Raw genomic sequence first — 25,289 nt, forward strand, 5'->3', positions numbered from 1 at the left:
AGTTAGTTAATTTTAACCAGGAGAGAACCAGCAACTTATTCAGTAGAATGCTAATTGTCCAGTTATTACACCGAGATGTTTACGCTGCTTTTTACTGTTATTGCCACACAATCAGAAACACACTTAGTGGCTACCTATAGAAAGGAAGTCCCATTGGACTTTCTCCCAGATTAATCGCTCTAGGACTGTGACCTTAGGTGACAATCCAAACTCTAAATTATCCTGGAATGATCAAATCAATAACTGGCAGACCTCCTATATAAATCCCCAAACCTGGATCAGGTAGACATACACTGGCACAGTCAGCTCAGTTTACACTTATGTGGGATTCTAACTCTATTCAGCTTAGCCATATGACCAGGCACCCACACAAATTTACACCAGCAAAGCGGTGTAAAAAAAAAAGCTTGTCTTCTCTCTGCCAAATGTGAACCAGCTCACCTGACAGTAGTGATGCTCCTGAATGGTGTTTGGATTTGGTGTACTTTATGCCATTTGAACATACATTTTCACCTGTGGGAGGGGTGATACCTGTTCCCCAATAGGGGTTTATTTTTTCTTATTTGTGTATGTGTGTGTGATAAAATTCACCTCCATTGTGTTTTGGCGCTACCCTTCACAGTAGCAGCTTCTTCCATCTTTTATATATACTGGTATATACTTAATTTTGTTGCTGCTCCAGGTAGCAGGATAAGAACTCCTCTTTCAGTGATCCACCTACCATTTTCTTTTCCTAATTGTGCTCTGGACATAACATTGATGCAAGGAATTGTGAGGGGAGGTGCACTGCTAAGCCAGCTTAAATGCATTAGCTGAATTTATTTTTTTCATTCTGATTTGTGATTAACATGTTTTTGTTTCTCCCCCTGGGACTCTTGAGTGAAGAACGTAAAAGGTAAAGGTCAAGGTCCCCTGGATGGTTAAGTCCAGCCAAAGGCGACTATGGGATACAGACTATAAATACCTCAAATAAGCAAGCAAACTTTGAATAAAACCATATATATCCACGTGCATTCTAGATGCCAGCAGAAATATCGTGAGGAAAATCATGGCCAGCCCATTTGCACAGCTGGTGTACCGCCAGTGCTTTTTTTTCTTCTAAGAAAAATGTTTAGTGGTTCTCTCATTTTCCTGCTCATATTGAAATACTGCTCCTCAATGAGGCCAAACTTAGATTCACAAAATGTTTAGGGATATGTGTACCCCATGTACCCCCAGAAAAAAAGAACCGTGTACCACTACTGAGAAGGCACCAACAGGGTTAGAAACTGAAAAATGTGATTTTTTTAATGGAAAGTGTAATTTCTGTGTTTGGACCTGTCATGTGAAAAGTCATGTGTTGGTCCACAAAACATGCCTGGAATCCAAACATTGACAAAGACTGCTGCCCCTGCCTAAGAAACCCACATGCTGAGTTTAGCAGCAGTATCTCAAGAGGAGGCCAAACCTATGAAAATAAACATGAAAAGTCATGCTAAAGTTATGTTTTGCTTCACCATCTTGATTCAGAATGGTACCTGGCATCTAAAAAGCAATGAAGACCACCGTTTCCACTCCAGGAGCCCTTATTCCAGCTCTGGTGAAAACATCTCAAGAAATGGCTAGACCTATGCCCCAAAGTGGTTGAAGTCACACCCAAGTCACATTTTAATCTGCCACCTTGATTCAATATAGCGTCTCTGTCAGGATGCTGTCAGCGGCTCCTGGCTGGTTGCCCAGGAAAGTATAAAGACAAGGAAAGGTTTCTGACAGTCAAAAGCTACTGGCCATTGCTGTTGGCGTGGAGATAGTCTAGGTTGAATGCAAACATGCCATTCTGATGTCATGTGTGATGTCACAAAGAGGATATGCTTTAAGTCTTGTGAAAGCCAAAAGCAGTTAACAGTCATGCTGGATCTCAACCCTGTCAAGATGGATCTCCATAATAGGTGGTGAATAGTTTTATTTGGGGAATATATTAACTTTTACTATTGGGGAAAAGTTTTAGATTAGTTTGCCAGTTTGTAACCCATCAAATTGAGGCCAATAGATATCCTTTCACAACCCTGTACCCATCAAATAATCAACTTCATGTGTGACTTTGGGATGGATTCATACGACCACATTTCCTTTCTCAAGAATGGTTGGAAGGTATGTAATTTGAATGGCTATTGCTCCCTGCTGTCAGGGTGCTGCCCCGGATCCCAGCTAGTTGCCCAGGAAATATAAAGACAAGGACAAGTTTCATACAGTCCTTTTTTATTTCAGACTTTACAGAGAGGCTATAGAACCCAGCCTCTTGGATAATGGCATTGACCCAAGTGAATTTCCACCTTACTCATACGTCAACCTCATCACCTCCTCTATGCGTGCCACTAAGTGCCCTCTGTCTTCAAGCTCTTTGCTCTCCTACTTTTAAGACTTGCCAGGTTCTGGGAGATGGTGGGTTTGGATGCTTTCTAGTGACAACATGTCAGCCAGCTGCTCTGGCTCTCCCATGATTTCCAAGATTTCCCCCTCATCTGCCTCTGAGCTGTGACCTCCCTTAACCCCCTGTTGTAAATCTATACTATCTTCCTCTTCCTCTTCCCTGGAAGGGTCAGGATGGGGAGGCGGTCTCCACCACTCCTCCTCCTCTGCCCAGCCCCTGAGATCAGGGCATCCAAATGTCAACAAAGAGTACCAACCTCCCCTCAGAAACCCTTGTGCCAAATTTGGTGGCAATGTATCAAGCGGCATCCAAGTATACATATGGACAGAAAAACTTCTTTCCAAAATATAAAGTAGATTATATAAGGGGCGGGGAGCTGGATCTGTCTAATGGGCTGGATCTTTATTTCCCCCACCTCCACTGTCAAACTTTGACAGGGATTCTCATTTGTCACTAACCTGATACCACAATGCCAACAGGTGGTCCATATTCCTTTATCCATGCAGTTTGAAATCCAAATAATGTGAGCAAAGACTTTGCAAGCACTGGTAATCACAACCAGTGAGGAAACCTGATGGAACAGAGTTACCCCATTGTTTCACTCGATCTTACAACCATCAACCCCATTTATGATGGTGGAAGCACCCAGAAAAATCCTAATGCGATCTAAATGCACATGGCAGAATCTATGGCCGGGGGAAGGGTGTTCCTGCAAGCACACCTCCATGTGGTTATGCTAGGGATTTGAAGATCAATGGGAGATTTTGAAAAGGGCCCAGAAACAAAGAGGCCATCAACCCAGACATTTGGGGGTCTAGTAATAAACACTCAGCTGTTGAAGTCACAATCAAAGCCTTCTCACTTCACTTAGCTGTTTCATTTTGCAGCAGCAGTTTGCAATGCTTGGCTGAGGAGACAATCATAATGGCTGAAGTCAAGTTTGACCTTTTGCCCATGCTGCAGCAATTTCTTCACATCGTTCATACCGATCTTGTACAATCTTCCAACACTTTCCTGCGAATCTATCTGCCTCTTGGGGTTATCTATATATTGAATGCTCTGGCGCACTGTTTCCTTAAAAAAATCAAAAAAAAAAAAAATCTAATTCTACCCTCAAGTCGTAGTTTCAACATTTTTTGAAAGAATGCAGTATTCCTCATTTTCTGTTTTCACTTTATTTAACAGGAGTGGTAATTTTGAGAGTGTTAAAATATATATATATATTCGTGCATATTAATGGGCACCTTCCAGGCTTAAGCTGATTTATATATTTGGTGCAGTTTACAGATTATACAGATTTTGGGTTATGAAGATTTTAATCAAGAAGTATGTCTTTTTAATCTTTATGCTCAGCCTCGTTTTGCTTCAGTATTAGCTTGGCAATTAAGGTAATGAATTTTACTGAAGAAGGCTGAAGGAAGGCAGTGCTTTCTAAACAGACACCTGGCATGCACTGGTTGTCATGGTGATTTCCCAGATGCTCAAACAAGTGGAGAAAAGCAGCAATTCAATATTCCCATAACAGAAGAAGTAGAAACACTAATTGATATCTGTTTCAGAGAAACATGGGCTAGACTGTGGGATTTCAAGCTGCAGATGTTCTTAGGAAGATACATTAAGAGCTATAGTGCCCTAGAAGCACAGGAAGAAGGCACTATTTGAATACTGCATTAATCTGTGCGCAGCTAATAGGCTGCACTATCCCTTTGATTAGATGGTCATGAAGAACACACAATTTTTGCCATGCCAAGATCTGCCCTCCAGTTTTGTGAAAGTTCTTCCCAACCACCCCCTGTTGAAGAAGCTTCCATTTTTCTGTCGCACTGATAATTTGGGCAAAATGGTATTTTGAGCTTACCTTATTGTGAGGTGACCAAGGGTGGCAGCATGCAAGGGCAGGGTGTATAGGCTTTTTTGTGTAAAAAGGGATGCCAACTTGAATAAAATATTGGGGGGCCCAGGTAAGCCGACGCCCCACATAATCAACAACAAAACACAGCACACACATACTATTTGAATGGAAATGCTCATCAACTTTGCGGAGGCTCAGCCCCCTCAAATATTTTATGGGTTGGGGGCAAAGGGACCTCAACCCCTAGGAATTGGCGCCTATGTGTGCAAATATTTATTCTTTGAAGGTGACTACAACTAATGCAGAATGTGGCAGCTAGACTGGTGGCTGGGAGCGGCTGCCGAGACCACATAACACCGGTTTTGAAAAACCTACATTGGCTCCCAATACATTTTGGAGCACAATTCAAATTGTGGACCTAAATGGCCATAAATGGCCTTGGCCCAGTATACCTGAAGGAGCGTCTCCACGCCCATCGTTCAACCCGGACACTGAGGTTCAGTGCCAAGGGCCTACTGGCGGTTCCCTCAATGCAAGAAGTGAAGTTACAGGGAACCAGGCCGAGCGCCTTCTTGGTAATGGCACCCACCCTGTGGAATGCCTTCCCATCAGATGTCAAAGAAATAAACAACTATCTGACATTTAGGAGACATCTGAAGGCAGCCCTGTTTAGGGAAGTTTTTAATGATTGATGCTTTAATGTATTTTTAATCTTTTGTAGGAAGCCGCCCAGAGTGACTTTGGAAACCCAGACAGATGGGTGGGGTATGAAATAATAATAATAGTAATAATAATAATAATAATAATAATAATAATAATAATCCTGCCACTCATCCTCTCTGGATGGCTATGCCTCCGGATCTGAAAAAGCTCCATAGGAGAAGTTATCTCATGATGTTTCCTCAGGGCCTTAACTGGGCCCTCTGGGAAGGCTGCAGAGTCCCAGTCCCAGACAACATGATTCGCCTAATGGAAGGAAGGACACTTGTGAACATCGTCAGCCACTTCAGGAGTCAGATACATAAGTGGGACAAAAACCCTGTACCCCACCCATGAGTATTCACAGGAATTTTCTGTCCCCAGTATGCATGGCACTTTACAGAACACAATTGTAAAATTTGTGGCAGGGGAGAAGAGCAAAGGACGAGGGACCAAAGGGAAGGTTGGAGTAAACAAGGCAAGAGTTTGCTATTGCTCCAGATACATGTGATTTTAGCAGTGCTTTTTTTCTGGGGGGGATGCAGGGATCTGCATACCCCTAAACATTTTCTGAATCTAAGTTTGGCCTCATTGAGGGGCAGTATTTCAAAATGAGTAGGAAAATGAGAGTACCCCTAAACATTTTTTTTTTAAAAAAAGCACAGTGTGAAGAATATGTCACACTGCGCACTCTTTGTAAGTGCTTGAGGAGCCCTTTGAGGTTGTGAGCATCAGAAGGAATGTTCACATATCTCCAACAGCTTCACCCCAAACTCACCAGAACTCAGTTCTGGCACCTCTCAGGTGGTCACCGTAAGAGAGAACAAGGGAGGTGCTCATGGTGAGTTCCGGCACCTATTTTTATGGGAAAATAGCAATGAGCCTTAATCTTTAAGTTTGTTTTCCAATTCAGGTTTCATGGTAGAAAGGATTTGAACGAAGGTTCAAATGCCTTCTCTTGATCAGGTTAAAATGAAGCGATTAAAACCAGTATGCATTAATGATACATGTAGTACTTACTTTCTTATAACTTAAACTAATTAGAAGTAATGGCGCTCCTGATAAATAATCATATGTGGTCATTTTCAGAAGCACATTCAATGGTGCCACTACTGACAAGATCCCACAAACTCCTGTATTTCCTTCACATAGTCATCTGAACATGTTATTCAGCAAAAAGCCCAGGTTTGCTACTCACCATATGTTTTTGAACACCTTCTTGCCATATTTACACTCTCCTTTTTCTAAAACGCACATAACTAACGATATGAAGTGTGAAGAGACCTCAAGCTGTCAATGTAAAGGCACTAATTTACGCTCTGCCTCGCTCTATTTTTTCAGGAAATTCATACAGCTGCACTTTTTGTTTTGTTTTGTTTTGTTTTTATAGAGAGAGCCGAGTTTTAGTATATTTGTTTCATCATAATGATACAAATTAGTTAAGAAGTGGGTGGTGGTGGCATTGAACATTATATTATTTGATATAGCTGGTTCTTTTATTTTATTTTTTGTAATGAAGTATTTTTTTGCTCTTGTGATTCAAGTATGTAACAATCTCATAAAGTAATTAACCGCATTTCTCGGATTGCCCGCTGAAGTGCATAGCAAAATAAAATGGCCAATAATCATAATTTAAGATGCACAAGACATCTGTGCACCTCGATTGCGAAGTTGTTAGCAACACGGCACAGCCTCCTACATCTGTACATTTCATGGACTTTATCCAGCTTCGTCGCAAACCCAAACAACGTAATTGTCTTAACATTGTAATGAAGCTTAATGGTTTATATAGTAGCTGGGAAAGCATTATTGGAACAAGTATGTATTAAAGTCTCAATTGTGCACCTTAGACTTGAGAACAAACCAGAAAGCATTCCACCTCATCCACCAATCTGTTTATTATGGTATAGGGATTCTAAATAAATAATAGGCTGAAGGTTCAAGTTGCCGGCTTTTATGCTGTACCTACTCCTGTGCTTGTGACTACAAAATGATGAGATGGTGGAGCTTTTCCAATCTCTCCAGCTCTATGCCACTTGGGTCAAAAGTTGTGTAGGTGGCAGAGAAAATCAGAATATAAAGGCATGGAAAGACTTTGTACATAAAACCAATAGGAAGCAACAGTACGCTACCTTGGACTGTTATAGAAAGCCACATTCACTTCCTCTGCCTCTCACTAAGGCCATAGAAAGTTTCCTGAGGTGCAGTGTTGGAGTAAGTTCCTTGTTATGTCCAAGCTGAGGGGAACTGTGAGCATTTTAAACCAGGTGCGGAAACATTTTTCCATCCAAAGTCTACATTTCCTCATGGATAACTTTTTGATGGGCACATGCCAGAGAAGGGGACGGCTAGAGGTAAAAAATGACAAGGCAATTACTTTTGCTCCTACTTTTGAACTAAGCATAAGTTAAAGTAACCAGGATTGGATGTAACAAGGAACTCTGGTTTGCTTCAAAGCAGAAGCTTTCCATTTTGTTTTTACAGCCATTCTAGTGCCATGTCCAAGGAAAAGTGAAGAGGAAGTAACAAGCTCTCTGGCACTAGATGGTGAGTTTCCAAAAATGGTGAAAAAATTGTCCCATGCAGAGGACACACTTGCAGACTGAAGTTTCATCAAATGTCACCTACAGTGAAACCTGAGGTGAATTTAAAAGTTCCTCCTTAGCATAAACAACTGGTGGATTTTCAGGCTGCAAAGAGAATTTCAGAAAGATGGCTGAAACATCTGGGTTCTTCTGGTGGGAATTATATTGTAATTCCTACTTTGAGGAGTATGTTGTGGGTGCAGTTTTCTGTGTTCCTTCACAGGGTGAATGCTTAAATAAAGAAGAAAAATAGGTCTCCACGACTACATCTGCACCACCTCCTACATCTAACAAATATTCTTTCATCTCTTGTATAGCCATGCATAAAATGTTCTCCATCTAATGCATTATAGATTTGCCAGATGTAATTTAAAGCATAAGGAAGTATTCAATAAAAAATTAATGACATTTTAAACATTTTTCAAGCTCTGAATAGGCATTTGCACTCAAGCTAAATGTTTTCTTCAAAAGCAACATTAGAAGGGGAAAAAAGAATTCATTAGGTTCCCACTTTCATTTCTTAAAAGTCTTTTTTTCATGAATGAAGCACCCTTGTACGGTATGTGGTATGTGACTATGCAAAACTAATTATTACCTTTCAAGAACAATGTATGTATATCCCTGCAGGCTATTATCATTGAAAGCAAATCGTGTGGAGTCGAACAAACAGCCTTGAGGGCTTTCATAATTACTGACAGGGATATTAAAAGTGACAGATATGAGATGTATGCTTCAAAATAATAATAATAATAAATTATTATGAGCACAGCTACCAATTTGTCATTTGTATTTATTCCTGTTTGACAAACCAGACACCCATTGTGTGGCCACAAATGATCTATTTTTGCTGCATTTGGGGTAGAAATGAATGGTTCAAGCAGGCTATATTCCCCTTTCTAACAGAAGGATTCCTTCACTTCATGCAGAGATAAAACTGTGAGTCTTTAAGTAAAAATAAATCAAATCTGCTAAAAGGCTTCCAGGCTACTTTCTGAGGCATGTATTTTATGCAGCATATTTCAATTAAGGATTATAAATGTTTTTTAGATGTAATTAAAACTATCCATTTAAGTTCTGCAATTGATGGGGAACAGAGTTAATGTTCCATGACCCCACAAAAACTCCATATTTGCCTTTTATATTTTAAGATCCACAGAACTGAAGAGTAGTTCTCTTTGTATCCATCGCAGGCACAGCAACCATCCCTCATGCTGGGAGGTAGATTGCCATAATCATCATCATTATAATAATTTTATATGTATGCCACCTTTCCATAGTTAAAACAATGCTCAAGGTGGCTTACATCATGACAAGATTTACATAATTACCAACATAACAAAAGTCATAAACAATAAATAAAAAGGTAAACATAAAGGACCCATGAGAGTTAAGTCCAGTTGCGAACGACTCTGGGGTTGCGGTGCTCATTTCGCTTTACTTGCCGAGGGAGCTGGCGTTTGTCCACAGACAGTTTTTCTGGGTCATGTGGCCAGCATGACTAATCGGCTTCTGGCGAAACCAGAGCAGCGCATGGAAACACCATTTACCTTCCCACCGGAGCGGTACCTATTTATCTACTTTCACTTTGATGTGCTTTCGAGCTGCTAGCTTGGTAGGAGCTGGGACTGAGCAACAGGAGCTCACCCTGTTGTGGGGATTCGAACCACTGACCTTCCGATTGGCAAGCCCTAAGCTCTGTGGTTTAGACCACAGCGCCACACAGCAAAAAGTACCCAACCAAATGGAAAACAATTCTACACATAAATCATAAAATCTAAAACTAAGAATACAGCATTAATATCAGTCACAATTTAAAATGACATAGATAGAAACTAAAATCAGTGTAGAAAAACAAAACAAAAACGGAGCCCTCTCTGCCCAGCAAGGCAGGGCCCTTCAGGCTCCCAGCAGGTCAGTCCTGGGCAGCAGCGGCGATGGCAGCACTCCTTTATGGAGCCTGTCATGCACTTTGTGTGGGTCTCCTCTTGGTGACTGTATTGGTGTTTCAACTGGCATGGTAGCCAGCCTGATAACAAGGGTGAGATCTATGAGCACCAGTATTCCAACATCAGTACTAGTTCTGGAGTGTCTTGTAAGCAAAATTCACTTCTGCACTTTTGAACGGTGGAACACTAAATGGCCCTAGAACATCTAAGAGCATGCTTCTTTTCCCATAGCCTCTTAGAAGTTTGCCACTAACAGGAAATTGCAGCTTCATTGCATGACAGCTTCATGTCATTGCATGACAGTTGCAGAGCCTCCATGCATCTGTTCCATGACTGAGACGAATCTGGGTTTACTCCTCTGTCACAGTCATTCAGCTTGAACTAACCACAACATAGGATACCATACCATTTCTGCATTACCTAAATGGCAGGTCTGTTAATATTGTGACCATTAACAGAGGGAATTTCCTGGCATTTTATAGCACAGAAATCCTTAAGACAACAAATTAAACCAAATAAGTTTTTTTGTTAATCAAATATGATACATTTTCAGAAGGCTATCCCTTCAACTAAAGATGGAGGAGAAACTTCACATTTAAAGTTGGAGTTCACATTCAGCTCAAATTAAAAGACACTATTCAAAACAAGATATGGACCCAAACACAGCCATCCTTTGAGATTTGCATTTCCCCCCTGAATTTTGTAGTGCACTTCTTGAGCCAAATAATATGTACAAAAATGCATCTAAAGGGTGAAGTGTGCAAGGAAAAGACATTTATTGGTGGGAAAATACATACAGGAATGTATTATATGCTTTGCAAAAAGTGCATATTAGACCAAAAATTATCTTCTGCCCCTTTTTTCTCCTTAAAAAAATTGAGCAGCCTTGCATATTTCACAGGCAGCTGACCATTCTCATGTTAGATTGCACTTCAAATTTTAAGGGGAGGAGAGTAATTTTTCCGTCAAACACCTTGTGCAAATTTGATCTTGTTACATGCCATTGCTTCCTCTAGCTGCCTCTACTTTGGCACCACACCATTTCCAGTGGCACGCCTACTGGAAACTCTTTATTTCTTCTTTCTGATTTAATCATGAAAATTAAATCAGTCAAATAGGGATTATACCATTAACAGGGTGAAATGCTCCGTTTTATGCCGTACAGACGGAAGAGAAATCCTGTGTTTTGTATAAGCCTCATGCTCCAGAACTTTTCGCGGCATTCAGCGCAGACATACAGATTGGAAAAGCTGCAGAAGTAATATCTGTTATAGGGCTTTTACTCTAACCTTGGTCTCCATATCTGGTCAAGATACCACACTGGCAGTTGTCAGTCAATGCAAGTTTTTGTACTTAATTGCATGGTGACTTCTCATTTTAAAATCAGACACCAACCAAGCACCCTGCTTTTGTCACCCCGTTATATTAACGTCACCATAAAGAAAGTGTGGGGAAAGTTTTTATTTACTTAGTTTGTAAATAATTAAGGGAGAACTTTGGAAAAAGGTTTGATAAATTGAATAGTGGCTTTCGACATAGCTGTATTTCCATTCTTACTGCTTTATCCCAACCTAAAGCTGTGAAATTTTTTGTTGAGCATTTTTTCCAGCTTTTAAAAAGCACTCCAAATGAATGTGCTTATATATACAGTGATACCTCGGGTTAGAAACACCTTGGGTTACAAATACTTTGGGTTACAGACTCTGCTAACCTGAAAGTAGTACCCCGGGTTAAGAACTTTACCACAGGATGAGAACAGAAATTGTGCACCGGTAGTGCGGTGGCAGCGGGAGGCCCCATTAGCTAAAGTGGTACCTCAGGTTAAGAACAGACCTCTGGAATGAAATAAGTTCGTAACCAGAGGTGCCACTGTATATATCTCTCTAGATCTATCTATCATCTATCTATCTATATCTATCTATCTATCTATCTATCTATCTATCTATCTATCTATCATCTATCTATCATCTATCTATCTTATATTAACAGGGTGATGCCATGATGCTACATAACCAATCAGATTTGGCTACTTAGTGATTTCACTGGGGGCAAATAAAATGAGTTCAGAGAGATGTAAATAAACATGTAAACGCTTTCTCAAGTGGAGCAAAAAGAGAGAATTATACAATGAGAAACACTACTCAGAACCTTCCTGAAAATGTTAAATAACTTTGGCCATTGCTAACACAAGATATATTAGTAACTAATAATTAAGAGGACATTGTTCAGTCCTTTGTGGATGAAAACAATGTGGTATGGCATCCACTGTTACATTTTTGCACAGGATGGAGAAGAGCATGTGAATCTTCTGGACTCCTTTCCCATCTTTTCCAATGCTGAAAGCAAAGCCCTGATTTTGAAAGCTTTAAAGCTCAGCAAGCAGGGGACCAAATGCCACCAGAACACAGTGAAGAGAGAATTAAGGGGGTCTAAGTAAACTGGGCAAGAAATACAAAGCATAGGAAAAGTTCCCTTGACTCCAACATGGTGTTTGGGAGGAATATAAATGGATAAAGACACTCGCCGGAGGTCAGAAATCTTCTTTCCGTCTCCTGCTCTTTCTTTTATGGAGCTATGGATTATTCATGTTCTTTTTGCAATGTGAGGGATGGACAAAGCATAGCCAACTAGCTGGCCCATGGCTAGCTGACATTGTTGAATATAAATAGAAATAACACACGGCTCACTCAGTCCTAATTAAACCATGCAATCAATTTTTATGCTTCATTTGAACAGGGATCCAATATTGGATATATGTAGTTGGTGCTTGCTTTTAATATAAGGGATGCTTTCTACAAGTTAGGTGAAATTCTTAAAGCTTTATTCTAGGATGGAACAGAAGACACATTGAAATCATTGGTGTTTATTTCCATGTGCCTCTCTATAAACCGTCAAACCTATCCCTACCCCAAAATTTCTCATTTTAAGAGTCAAGTGCAACTCAGCTGACTCACCTGAAATACAAGGAATTTCGTAAGCCTATATGCCTATACCATATGATAAGCTAGTGCTGCTTAACATTACAGTTTTACCCAGAAGCTGTAAAAATGTAGTGCTCCTGCAATGATAATCTGTATTGCAGACTGTGTGTTCTCCTGCTCCTCATAACCATTCTGTCTTTCACATCACGGGCTGTAGTTCCTGCTCAGTCTCTCACCCAGGGATAGAAAATCTATAGCTTTCCTTCCAACTCCCAGAAGTCCCAGGAAGTATGGGACGGATGGTCAGGGATGATGAGAATTGGAGTCCAGCAATATTTGAAGAGCCCTAGACCCTGGGTAGGGAAACTAAGCCCCGGAGGTTGTATCTGACCCAATCTTCTAAATCCGGCCTGCAGACAGCCCAGGTATCAGCATGTTTTTACATGAGTAGAATGTGTCCTTTTATTTAAAATGCATCTCTGGGTTATTTGTGGGGCATAGGAATTCATTATTTTTCTTTTCTTTCCAAAATATAGTCCGCCCCCCCCCCACAAGGTCGGAGGGACAGTGGACTGGTCCCCTGCTGAAAAAGTTTGCTGACCCCTGCCCTAGACCGTCTGTCAGCTTCCAGTGTCAGAGCGCAGCTTCCACCTATGTAAATCCACTCACTCGCTTTTTCTCTTACCTTTCGCCAGCTTTGTGGGTATCTTCTTCACCACAGTTTTCTCCTTCTTATCATTTTAACTGCACTCCCTTTCTCCACACATTGACTTCCACCCTCCTTTCCTCCAAAATCCCATTCTCAATGATAACAGATGCATGGAGCTACACCCACACCCACACACCCACACCCACACCCCTGTTCTGACCCCAATTTTCCATCATTCCATCCAAGTGTACCTTTCTCCATCTGCCACAACTGAATCAAATGAGATTGGAGAGGAGAAATTAATGTCAGTAAGTTGCCTCAGTTGGCATGCAGTTCAGCTCAACATGCTTGTTTCTCTAATATACGTTCAAAAACTGTCCTTCTAATTATTTAGCATAGCTAGAAAGCCTAATCATCTGTTTAATATATCTGTTTATAGATGGCACTAATTGGTTGACTTCTCTTAGAAACCCATCTCAGTTATGGCATTATTATTATTATTTAAAAAAACATATTTGCAAAAAGGACTACTGACGCCCAGGTGTGTTCTTTTTTCTCCTTGTGTCTTACATTTGTGTACTTATTAATTATGGTGAGAGAAGGAAACACCAACTCCTGTATAAACAGGGAGAGAGGGTAGCATCCAATTATGCTTTAGCACATTTGCTGTCTGAGCTTGCACACTAACATTTTACCTAAATGAATCTCTAATTCAGCATATGTGGGAAAGGTAATGTTTTGAGCTATATTCCCTTTGGCAAGTGTATCGCTTATTGGACCTCATATTTGTAAGAAACACTCCAGAATCTCCCTTGCTGGTTTTTAGCCATTGGAGGTTCATGATTTTAGCAGATGTTGCAGGGTTTGTGGGTGGAATTTTTTTCATGTTTTTGTTTGTTTCAAGGCAAGTTAATGAATTGCATCCTTCCCTACTTTCTCACTTTAGTAGTGCAGGGGGACGATGACAAATGCATTCATGAGTAAGTTCCTTGCAATAGTTGGCGAATCAATTTTGCATGTTTTCCTCAATGTTTCCAGTGCAGTTGTACAGCGGAACTTGTAGTTTCACTTTATTATTGATGAGGGCATTTTGAATAATTAAAAAAAAAAAAAACACAGCCTGTAAAGTTGGAGTAGTGCAGACAGTAAAAGGAACCATCTTTTCTCTTAGCTTATGATCAGAGGCACTTCATGGAATAGACGTTATATGAATCAGAAAACAGAATTTTTGATCGGTATCACTGGGAGACCCACTTCAATCATTACTTAATTGAGTTATCTTTGGGAGAAGAAAAGGCTAAGGAGGAAACCCTACACAAATCCAGAGTGGAGTCTCTAAGATGGTTGGATGGCACCTTGTACACCTCCTTCCAGCAACTTCTGCAGCCAAGTTGGTCCCAAATGTGTTGCTCCACTTTCCTTTTGACATCACCAAAACAGAGAGGAGGGTCCAGTTATCTGGGCAGCTCAGGACCTCCATATACACTGCCCAGGCTTGCGTCTCAAAAGGTCCCTTGGAGGCTGCTTATACAGCAATGTGACTTTATCCCCAGAGGTGCACTCCATTCTCTCTCAAAACAGACGAATCTCAAGAAGACATGTGAGGGGGGTGTCATAGATAAGCACACTGCATCTGTGTATAACCCAGGTTCTGTATACCCCAAGTCTGTTGCCTTCTATATGATCGAAGCAGGCAAAAAGGTCCTCATCTTCACTGCCTTCTCCTATGCTTACTGTCACCTTATGCTGTTGTTGTTTAGTTGTTTAGTCGTGTCCGACTCTTCGTGAACCCATGGAGATCATGCCAGGCAATCCTGTCTTCCACTGTCTCCCGCAGTTTGGTCAAACTCATGCTGGTAGCTTCGAGAACACTATCCAACTACCTCGTCCTCTGTCATCCCCTTCTCCTTGTGCCCTCCATCTTTCCCAACATCAGGGTCTTTTCTCTTTTCCAGGGAGTCTTCTCTTCCCATGAGGTGGCCAAAGTATTGGAGCCTCAGCTTCAGGATATAGCAGCACCTAAACAGGACTGGGTTGCCTTAGAGATGTGTGAACTTCCTCAATGACTGTGGGAAAGTACTGGATTGATATGAGACTACCCTGTACATCGCTGCTTAATGCACATTACATTGAACAGTGCAGGTTCAAGCTATAAAGAATCACGTCCCTTGAGGAATTGGATTTTTGTAGTGCCAATTAACTGATTCAAACCTCCTGGATTAACATGTGGGTCATATTTCAGAAAGTGAGAGTCTGGACACAAAAGTTGTTGAGATTTATTTGGGGGGAGGGGTGAAGATTTTCCAGATTTCTGGGACATATCAGCGATTTCTGCCCACACGTATGGCAACCTTACATTTCCCATTGGTGCAACTCAATATCTCAAAATACAGTTCTAGACTAGTGTACTTTGAAGGGTGTGTGTGTGTGTGTATGTGTATGTGTATGTGTATGTAAATTCTGGAGGTTACCCACTGCAATAAGTGAAGTTACAGGGAACCAGACAGAGGGCCTTCTCAGTAGTGAAACCCACCCTGTGAAACACTTCCATCAAATGTAAAAGAGATAAACAATTATGTGATTTTCCATAGACATCTGAAGGTAGCTCTGTATCAGGAAGATTTTAATGTCTGATGTTTCATTGTGTTCCATTGTATTCTGTTGAAAGCCTCCCAAAGTGGCTGGGAGAACCCAGTCAGATGGGTGTGTAACAAGTAAATCATTATCATCATCATCATCAGCAGCATCATCATCATAGAATCATAGAATGATAGAATCATAGAGTTGGAAGAGCCCACAAGGGCCATCGAGTCCAACCCCCTGCCAAGCAGGAAACACCACCAGAGCACTCCTGACATATGGTTGTCAAGCCTCTGCTTAAAGACCTCCAAAGAAGGAGACTCCACCACACTCCTTGGCAGCAAATTCCACTGTCGAACAGCTCTTACTGTCAGGAAGTTCTTCCTAATGTTTAGGTGAAATATTCTTTCTTGTAGTTTGGATCCATTGCTCAGTGTCTGCTTCTCTGGAGCAGCAGAAAACAACCTTTCTCCCTCCTCTATGTGACATCCTTTTATATATTTGAACATGGCTATTATCACCCCTTAACCTCCTCTTCTCCAGGCTAAACATGCCCAGCTCCCTTAGTCATTCCACATAAGGCATCGTTTCCAGGCCTTTGACCATTTTGGTTGCCCTCCTCTGGACACGTTCCAGTTTGTCAGGGTCCTTCTTGAACTGTGGTGCCCAGAACTGGACACAGTACTCCAGGTGAGGTCTGACCAGAGCAGAATTCAGTGGCACTATTACTTCCCTTGATCTAGATGCTATACTCCTATTGATGCAGCCCAGAATTGCATTGGCTTTTTTAGCTGCCGCGTCACACTTTTGGCTCATGTCAAGTTTGTGGTCAACCAAGACTCCTAGATCCTTTTCACATGTACTGCTCTCAAGCCAGGTGTCACCCATCTTGTATTTGTGCCTCTCATTTTTTTTGCCCAAGTACAATACTTTACATTTCTCCCTGTTAAAATTCATCTTGTTTGTTTTGGCCCAGTTCTCTAATCTGTCAAGGTCATTTTGAAGTGTGATCCTGTCCTCTGGGGTGTTAGCCACCCCTCCCAGTTTGGTGCCATCTGCAAATTTGATCAGGATGCCCTTGAGTCCATCATCCAAGTCATTGATAAAGATGATGAATAAGACGGGGCCCAAGACAGAACCCTGTGGCACCCCACTAGTCACTCTTCTCCAGGATGAAGAGGAACCATTGATGAGCACACTTTGGGTTCGGTCAGTCAGCCAGTTACAAATCCACTGAGTGGTAGCATGGTCAAGACCACATTTTACCAGCTTCTTTACAAGAATATCATTGGGCACCTTGTCAAATGCCTTGCTGAAATCAAGGTAGGCTACATCCACTGCGTTCCCTTCATCTACCAGGGTTGTAATTCTGTCAAAAAACGAGATCAGGTTAGTCTGACATGACTTATTTTTCAGAAATCCATGCTGACTATTGGTGATCACAGCATTCCTTTCTAGGTGCTCACAGACTGTTTGCTTAATGATCTGCTCCAGAATCTTCCCTGGTATTGATGTCAGACTGACTGGGCGGTAATTATTTGGGTCCTCTCTTTTCCCCTTTTTGAAAATAGGGACAACATTTGCCCTCCTCCAGTCTGCCGGGACTTCGCCTGTTCTCCAGGAATTCTCAAAGATGACTGCCAGTGGTTCTGAGATCACATCTGCCAGTTCTTTTAATACTCCTGGATGCAGTTCATCTGGCCCTGGAGACTTGAATACATCTAAACTAGCCAAGTATTCTTGTACTATCTCCTTAGTTATTCTGGGCTGTGTTTCCTCTGCTGAATCATTTGCTCCAAATTCTTCAGCTCAGGCATTGTTTTCTTTATCGGAGAAGAAGGCATTGAGGAGTTCAGCCCTTTCTGTGTCCCCTGTTCGTCTTCTTCTCCTCTTCTTCCCCATCTTCTCCTCTGAGTGACCCCACTGTTTCTTTCTTCTTCCTTTTGCTATGAACATACCCATAAAAGCCTTTTTTGTTGCTTTTAACCTCTCTAGCAAGCCTGACTTCATTCTGTGCTTTAGCTTTTCTGACTTTGTGTCTACACGTGCTGGCTATTTGTTTGAATTCCTCTTTGGTGGTTCCCCCCCTTTTCCATCTTTTGTACACATCCTTTTTTAATCTTAACTCAGTTAAAAGTTCTTTAGATAGCCACCCTGGCTTCTTTAGGCACCTTCCATGTTTCCGTCTCATTGGTATTGCCTGAAGTTGTGCTTTTACTATCTCCCTCTTAACAAACTCCCAGCCATCATGAACTCCCTTTCCTTTTAGTATTACTGTCCATGGGATCTCACCCAGCACTTCCCTAAGTTTTATGAAGTCGGCTTTCTTAAAGTCAAGAAATTGAGTCCTAGTATGCTTGGCTGCTCCTTTCCGCTGTATAGTAAACTTCAGAAGAGCATGATCACTCGCGCCTAATGATCCTACCACTTCTACCCCACTAACCAGGTCATCAACATTGGTTAGGACCAGATCTAAAATGGCTGTTCCTCTTGTTGCTTCTCCCACTTTCTGGACAATGAAGTTGTCTGCAAGGCCAGTGAGGAATCTGTTTGACCTTATGCTCTTGGCTGAGTTTGACATCCAACAAATATCCGGGTAATTGAAGTCCCCCATTACTACTATCTCCCTTCCTTTTGCATGCTTGGCCATCTGTTCCAGGAAGGCATCATCTATGTCCTCTGTTTGGCTTGGGAATCTATAGTAAACTCCCACAATGAGGTCCCTGGTATTCTTCTCTCCCTTAATTTTGACCCAAATGCTCTCACTTTGGCTTTAAGGTTCTAAATCTTGGATCTCTTCACAGGTATACACATCCCTGACATATAACGCCACTCCTCCTCCTTTCTCGTCTGGCCTGTTTCTCTGAAATAGTTTGTATCCCTCCATTATTACATTCCAGTCGTGGGACTTATCCCACCAGGTTTCAGTGATGCCTATTATGTCATATTTAGTTTGCTGTACCAAGAGCTCAAGCTCATCTTGTTTATTACCCATGCTTTGCGCATTAGTGTACAGACATTCCCCCGTGTCTCTTATTTAATCATTCCCCCGTGTCTCTTATTTAAGGATTTTTTCCTCCCACCACTAGGTCTGCGTGCTGTTTGCTCCATTTGGTCTATGACATTTGGATGATCATCTTCATCAATTGATAGTCTCCTACCTTCAGGAGCACTGTCTCCCTCCCCCACATTAGTCAGTTTAAAGCCCTCCTGATGAGGTTTCTGAGATTTTTGGCAAAAACATTCCTCCCAACCGTTGTGAGGTGCAGCCCATCGCTTGCCAGAAGTCCATCTTCAAGAAACTGCAGTCCGTGATCTAAGAATCCAAACCATTCCTGTTTACACCATTTGCGAAGCCAGCTGTTCACTTCCACTATTTTTCCCTCTCTTCCTGGGCCACATCATTCAACTGGGAGGACAGATGAGATGACAATTTGTGCATTTAATTGCTTCAATTTCCTGCCCAGAGCCTCGTAGTCTCTTTTGATCTTCTGGAGACTATTGCTTGCAGTGTCATTGGTTCCTGTGAGGTTTTGACCAGCTTCGGCCCAGCTGAAGCTGAAGCTGATACAGGCTCGTCTTATCTGGAGCCCAAGCAGAGCGTCGTCACACACAGCGGAAGATAAGCAGTATGTGCCACATTCTTAACTTTATTTACACTTCTATGCTGAGAGAACACAAACATGCATCTTGCCTCTGCGAGTGCAGAGAAGCAACTCCTCTCGGAAACAAAGATCACTGAGAGAACAGTGAAAAACAGGAAACCAGTGAACGTCACATCCAGTCTCCCATTCCTGTGGGAACCCAACAGTACTCTGACTGTGGAATGCAAAACAATGTCCCATGACAAGCATTTCACTGCACACTGAAGGAAACAGAAACCAACAGTTCCCACATGAACCAAGAGGAAGGGGTATTTGTCAGTGGGTTTTATGATTCCTTGCAGTCGTTCAGTTACATCTTGGATCTTAGCCCCGGGGAGACAGCACACTTCCCGAGACATCTTGTCAGGCTCACAGATCACTGCTTCTGTTCCCCTCAGTAGGGAATCCCCTATCACCACTACACGCCTCCTCTTAGGTCTGGTCGGGGTTCTTCCATGAGCTGTCCGTTCCAAGGTCGCCTGCACATTCCCTGCTCGTCTTCATATACCTGATCGACTGTAATGAGGGAGAGATCCTCAAATGGAGTCTGCTCTTCGTCTTCCATGCTAGGGGAGAGGACCTCAAAGTGATTGTGTATTTCTAAACAATCAGAGCGAACCCTGGGCCTCCTACTTCTTTGAGTCACGTTTCTCCATATATCTGGCTCCTGTGTTGGTGAACTAGCCTCCTTCTCAGGGGAGTCCCCTGTCTCCTCCTTGGTGGAGACGGTGTGCTCTGTTGCTTCCATCATCATCACTGATTCATGTCGCTATTTGGAAAAAATAAGTTATGAATGAACACATACAAAAGTGATGCATACCACACACTCATTTGTCTATCCTTAGTACAGAAGCTTCTCCCACTTAGCTATTCATCCATGTTAAAGAAACCACAGCAAATGGTTTACCATGTATTGTCTGCACACTCTGACAAGCCACACTTGAATTAATGGCTTTCTCTGTTGGCCATTGGCATAAAACATAGGGGAGATGGGGTAGTGTGTTTGCCTAAAACTTATTTGTAAATGATATCAATAATATCTGGATACCAAGTTCTCCAGTTTCAATGGTGCAAGGTTGGATGCGGGTGGCGCTGTGGTCTAAACCACCAGGCCTCTTGGGCTTGCTGATCGGAAGGTCAGTGGTTTGAATCTGCATGATGGGGTGAGCTCCTGTTGCTCTGTCCCAGCTTCTGCCAACCTAGCAGTTCGAAAGCACACCAGTGCAAGTAGATATATAGGGACCACTGCGATGGGAAGGTAAACAGCATTTTTGTGCGCTCTGCTTTCCATCATGGTGTTTCGTTGTGCCAGAAGCAGTTTAGTCACGCTGACCACATGACCCGGAAAGCTGTCTGTGGACAAACGCCGGCTCCCCCAGCTTGAAGTGAGATGTGTGCTGCACCCCACAGTCACCTTTGAATGGACTTTACTGTCCAGGGGTCCTTTACCCTTTTTTATTTTATTAAGGTTAACACTAGGATGGAGAAGAGGTGGCAAAAAGACCACAATCTGTGCATTCACTGAGACTGATAAATGTGGACACCTCAAGAGCTTAACAAAATGTACAAACTTCAAGTCAAATTTTCCAGACACTAGAATTCAAACAAACCACTGCTGGTTCTCATGTGCAGTTCAAACGTAAAACAGGACCCTGGGGATACCTCTGTGGTTCATGTTGAACATCTTTACTTGCACTTTTGGAGACTCTGTCTGTGCTAAGAATACCAGGGATTTTTCGTACTATCCATCTTGCAACATTTCAAGCTGTGATTGTTTGACATTTTAGTATGGGTGCTTTCCACAGCTGCACCCTAGGTCTAGGACTATGTATGCATAGATGAAAGGATCTGTCAATTTCAATTTCTATCAGTTTTTCATCTTTCCAGTGTTCAGTAAGCCCCATATCTGCATTAGTTTGGAAGATTTTTTTTTTTTTTTTAAAAAAGAGGTCCACAGAAAAAAAAATATACATTTTTTTCTGATGCAAAGATTTATAATGCATTTTTGCCCAATATACACATTTTTTTGCAATATAATGCATTTTGTGCATTATTTGTACTTTCCCCTAAAATACACACATTGGGGTGGGGGGCTGGACAATTGAAGCCCACAAAAACGGAGAAGTGTGAATTTTGAAGGATAGCTGCATTTCAGTTCACATATCAGCTTGGGAAGGGCGATTTGCTCTGATTCAGCACTAAACAATGGATTTTCCTGGGGAAAGTGGAACAATGAGAAAACTGCTTGGATCTGTGCTTAGAAAGCACAGGACAAGTGGAAAACTGCTTGGAACAGTGCTTTCTAGATATGGAACAAGTAGAAGTCTGGAAAAGCCCAGGACCAGTGTGACCTGGGGAGAGGGGGTGTGGTTGGGGGAAGTAAGGCTTTTGACACTGTAAATCATAATGCCCTGTGGACTGGTCTTCTGAAAATTGGCTGCCCAGATAAATTTGTAAACATTATTCGGCTCCTCCATGATAATATGACAGCAACAATCACAAATAACAATGGCTCTCAAGGTGAACCATTCACAGTGGGATCAGATGTTAAACAGGGTTTTGATATTGCCCCAACTCTATAATAAATTATAAATTATTATTATTCATTATTTTCATTGCCATGATCCTACACTTTGTCAAAGGGAAACTTCCCACTGGAGTAGAAATCATATATCGAACAGATGGAAATCTCTTCAATCTGAGCAGGCTGAAAGCAAGGAGTAAGGTTACCGTAACTTCCGTCATAGAGCTTCAGTATGCTGATGACAATGTAGTGTGTGCACACTCAGAGGATGACCTCCAAACCATCCTAAAAATCTTCGCAGAAGCTTAGAAGAAGCTTGGCCTGTCACTCAATATCCAAAAAACCAAAGTGCTGCACCAACAAGTACAAAATAACCCCTCTGCAGTGCCACAAATCCAACTCAATGGTATAATGTTGGAAAATGTTGATCACTTCTCCTACTTAGGCAGTTATCTTTCCACAAGGGCCAACATCCAGCATTGCCTGAGCTCTGTGAGTGTGGCTTTCTCCTGATTGAAGCGCAGAGTGTTTGAGGACCAGGACATTTGCAGGGAAACCAAAATGCTTGTTTACAAAGCTATTGTACTACCAACCTTATTGTATGCTTGTGAAACATGGACCACTTATAAGTGCCATCTCCAACTCCTCAAAAGATTCCATCAACTGTGTCTCTGAATAATTTAACACATCACTTGGGAAGACAGGCGAACTAATATCAGTGTACTGGAAGAAGCAAAGATCACCAGTGTTGAAGCAATAATTCTTCAACATCAACTTTGTTGGACTGGTCATGTTGTGTGGATGCCTGATTATTGTCTTCCAAAGCAACTACTCTATTCCCAACTTAAAAATGGAAAGCATAATGCTGGTGGTCAGCAAAAGAGGTTTAAAGACTCTCTCAAGGCAAATCTTAAAAAAAATGTAGTATAAACACCGACACTGGGAAACACTGGCCTGCGAGTGCTGTAATTGGAGAACAGCCTTTACCATAGGTGTTAGGGGCTTGGAAGACACTTGAACTCAGCACACTCTAAGAGGAAGGCATGCTTGGCAAATCCACACCATGATCAACTCCCGCCTGGAAACCAATGTCCCCACTGTGGAAGGACGTGTTGAGATTCCATTCCACCTTTTGTTGCAGATGTGTGGGATTGTTACATGTCACATGTCTGTTTACATTCCAGCACAGATTGCTGGGTCCCGTGAGCAGAACTTCCACTGTATTGCTTTTGTTTAGACTCTCTCTCTGAGAAGATGGTAAGTAGAGACATGTTTCATTGGCCTGATTTATGTATAATAAACCCGTAGTTTTAGTATGTATCTACATCCTTAAGCCTCTTCTGTTGTGCAGTTTACTCTGCTAAGTAAAGTGTGCTCAAGTCAGCAAGCTTGAGTCGCTGATTTACGTCAGAGCCAGAGGTTGGTGAATCTCTGCAGCGAGAAGACTGAGAGGGAGACGCTCCAGCTGGGGCTGAGCCAGCTGGCCTATCGACTCCCAGATGCCAACAGGACGTGTGGTTCCAGAACTAGCCTCCACAGTCACTTAAGGTCTCATTGTTAAAACTGTGTTTATGGAAGACAATCTTACTTGGCTACGAGTGATCGCCAAAGATGATGAAGAAGAAGAATTTGGGGAAAGAGTTCAAATGTCCAGACATGGAAGCTTTGGGGGCCACATTTGGCTCCAGGAACTGAGGTTCCCTATCCCTGTTTTACATGCTCAGGTACATTCCTGATCATAACTTCCATGTGGTGCTTTACTGTTACATTATTTTGAACACTGGTAAAACCATGAAACACAAGTATATGGTACAAGTATCCAATCAATCCCACCAAGATTTCTGTATCTGGAAATGCACATAAGTGCCCATTCAGTCTGGTCAAACAACACACTAATAAGAATCCTTTAGAATTAATTTAAAAGCTTTTCTTGTTCGAGTGGAATTCAGGAGGGGCCGAATGAAAGTGAGAGGGGTTGCTGAAATATGAATTCTGCCCATTATTTTCAGATACATGAATAACAATCTGAAGATTGCACTTGTGTAGCTTTGAACCCCTGGTCTCTCTGACACCCCACTAGCTCAGGCACTGAGTGTGTGGCAGGTTATGCTACTGACCTATAAGAGCTGCCCTGTGTTTGCCTCGTGTTTTGTCCTTTCTCATCTAGATATATGTGACTCAGTGGCAAAGAAAGCCTCACACATCTCTCACTTTGTGTCAAAAGATTCTTAAATAATGGCCGCATGGAGAAGAATATAGAACAAAGTTATAGAGGCAAGAAATACCAATCATTATTGACTATCCTCCATATACCCACAATCCAGATTACTGGCATTTCAAAGTGTTGCAAATGTATTCTGAGAATATTTTTCTTGCTCTTAAATATTTATTGCAAAAGGGATTCAACACACTTCAAGTATGTGATTATATTCTTTACTCCTTGTTGTCTCATCTCTTCAAGGTTTTCAGAATTTTTGCAGCAGCAATCTCACCCAGTATGCTGCGAATCGTCAGCAAAACGAGCGTTTCATTCCCAATTCCTGAATGACCCCTTCAGCAGCTTCATGTAGATGTTAAACAGCAGCAGCCCGAATAGCATAGTTGGTTAGAGCATGATGCTAATAACACCAAGGTTGCGGGTTCAGTCCCTGTATGGGACAGCTGCAAATCCCTGCATTGCAGGGGGACGGACAAGATTACCAGGGTATCTTCCAACTCAACAATTCTATGATTCTATGGGGTACAACATGAGATCCCTTGGGATGCTAAATCAGAAGAGTCCAGAATTAAACTTAGTATATCCACTTATCACACAATTACCTGTTTGAAATTTGAACAACAGTTTCCCCCCAAATGATACTCAAACCTATACTGATTGACATGGAGAATTTAAAAGATGAAATGTACATTTCAATACAGTGGTACCTCGGGTTACATACGCTTCAGGTTACATACGCTTCAGGTTACAGACACTGCTAACCCAGAAATAGTACCTCGGGTTAAGAACTTTGCTTCAGGAGGAGAACAGAAATCATGCTCTGGCAGCGCAGCAGCAGGAGGAGGCCCCATTAGCTAAAGTGGTGCTTCAGGTTAAGAACAGTTTCAGGTTAAGAACGGACCTCCGGAATGAATTAAGTACTTAACCCGAGGTACCTCTGTATATCTGAGGCAAGAATTCTCTAAAATTACATCCTGTTTCATTTATATAATATAAGGCTCTACAAATAATATATTTGTGCCTGCTCAGAAGTACACATCATGGAATTCAATGGGTCTTACTTCAGGTAAGTGCATATATTGTTATGTGTCTGTGGGTGCTAGGCAAAAGGGGGGGGAGGTAAATGACCCTGGGCGGTTAAATCCAGTCAAAGGAGACTATGGGGTGCGGCACTCATCTCTCTTTAAGTCGAGGGAGCTGATTGTCCACAGACAGCTTTCCAGGTCATGTGGCCAGCATGACTAAACCCCTTCTGGAGCAC

At 41.9% G+C, this 25,289-nt stretch overlaps 1 protein-coding gene across 2 annotated transcripts; it reads left to right on the forward strand.

Moving 5' to 3' along the window:
- The first annotated feature begins 1,897 nt into the window (after window positions 1-1,897).
- LOC307220928 (uncharacterized protein) lies at window positions 1,898-24,646 on the forward strand. Of its 2 annotated transcripts, none has more exons than XR_013841156.1 (4): window positions 1,898-2,130; window positions 4,984-5,027; window positions 6,051-6,146; window positions 7,770-8,318. XR_013841156.1 is itself a non-coding variant. In XM_079985125.1 (4 exons), the coding sequence occupies exons 1-4, from the start codon at window positions 2,071-2,073 to the stop codon at window positions 24,378-24,380; spliced, it is 309 nt and encodes a 102-aa protein (XP_079841251.1). In that variant the 5' UTR covers window positions 1,898-2,070; the 3' UTR covers window positions 24,381-24,646. The 2 variants fall into 2 exon arrangements, 1 of the variants encoding a protein (XP_079841251.1); XM_079985125.1 differs by lacking the exon at window positions 7,770-8,318 and adding an exon at window positions 24,272-24,646.
- The last annotated feature ends 643 nt before the right edge of the window (window positions 24,647-25,289 follow it).

The sequence above is a fragment of the Podarcis cretensis genome (genome assembly GCF_951804945.1).
Source record: "Podarcis cretensis genome assembly, chromosome: 7".
In the NCBI taxonomy this organism is placed as follows: domain Eukaryota; kingdom Metazoa; phylum Chordata; class Lepidosauria; order Squamata; family Lacertidae; genus Podarcis; species Podarcis cretensis.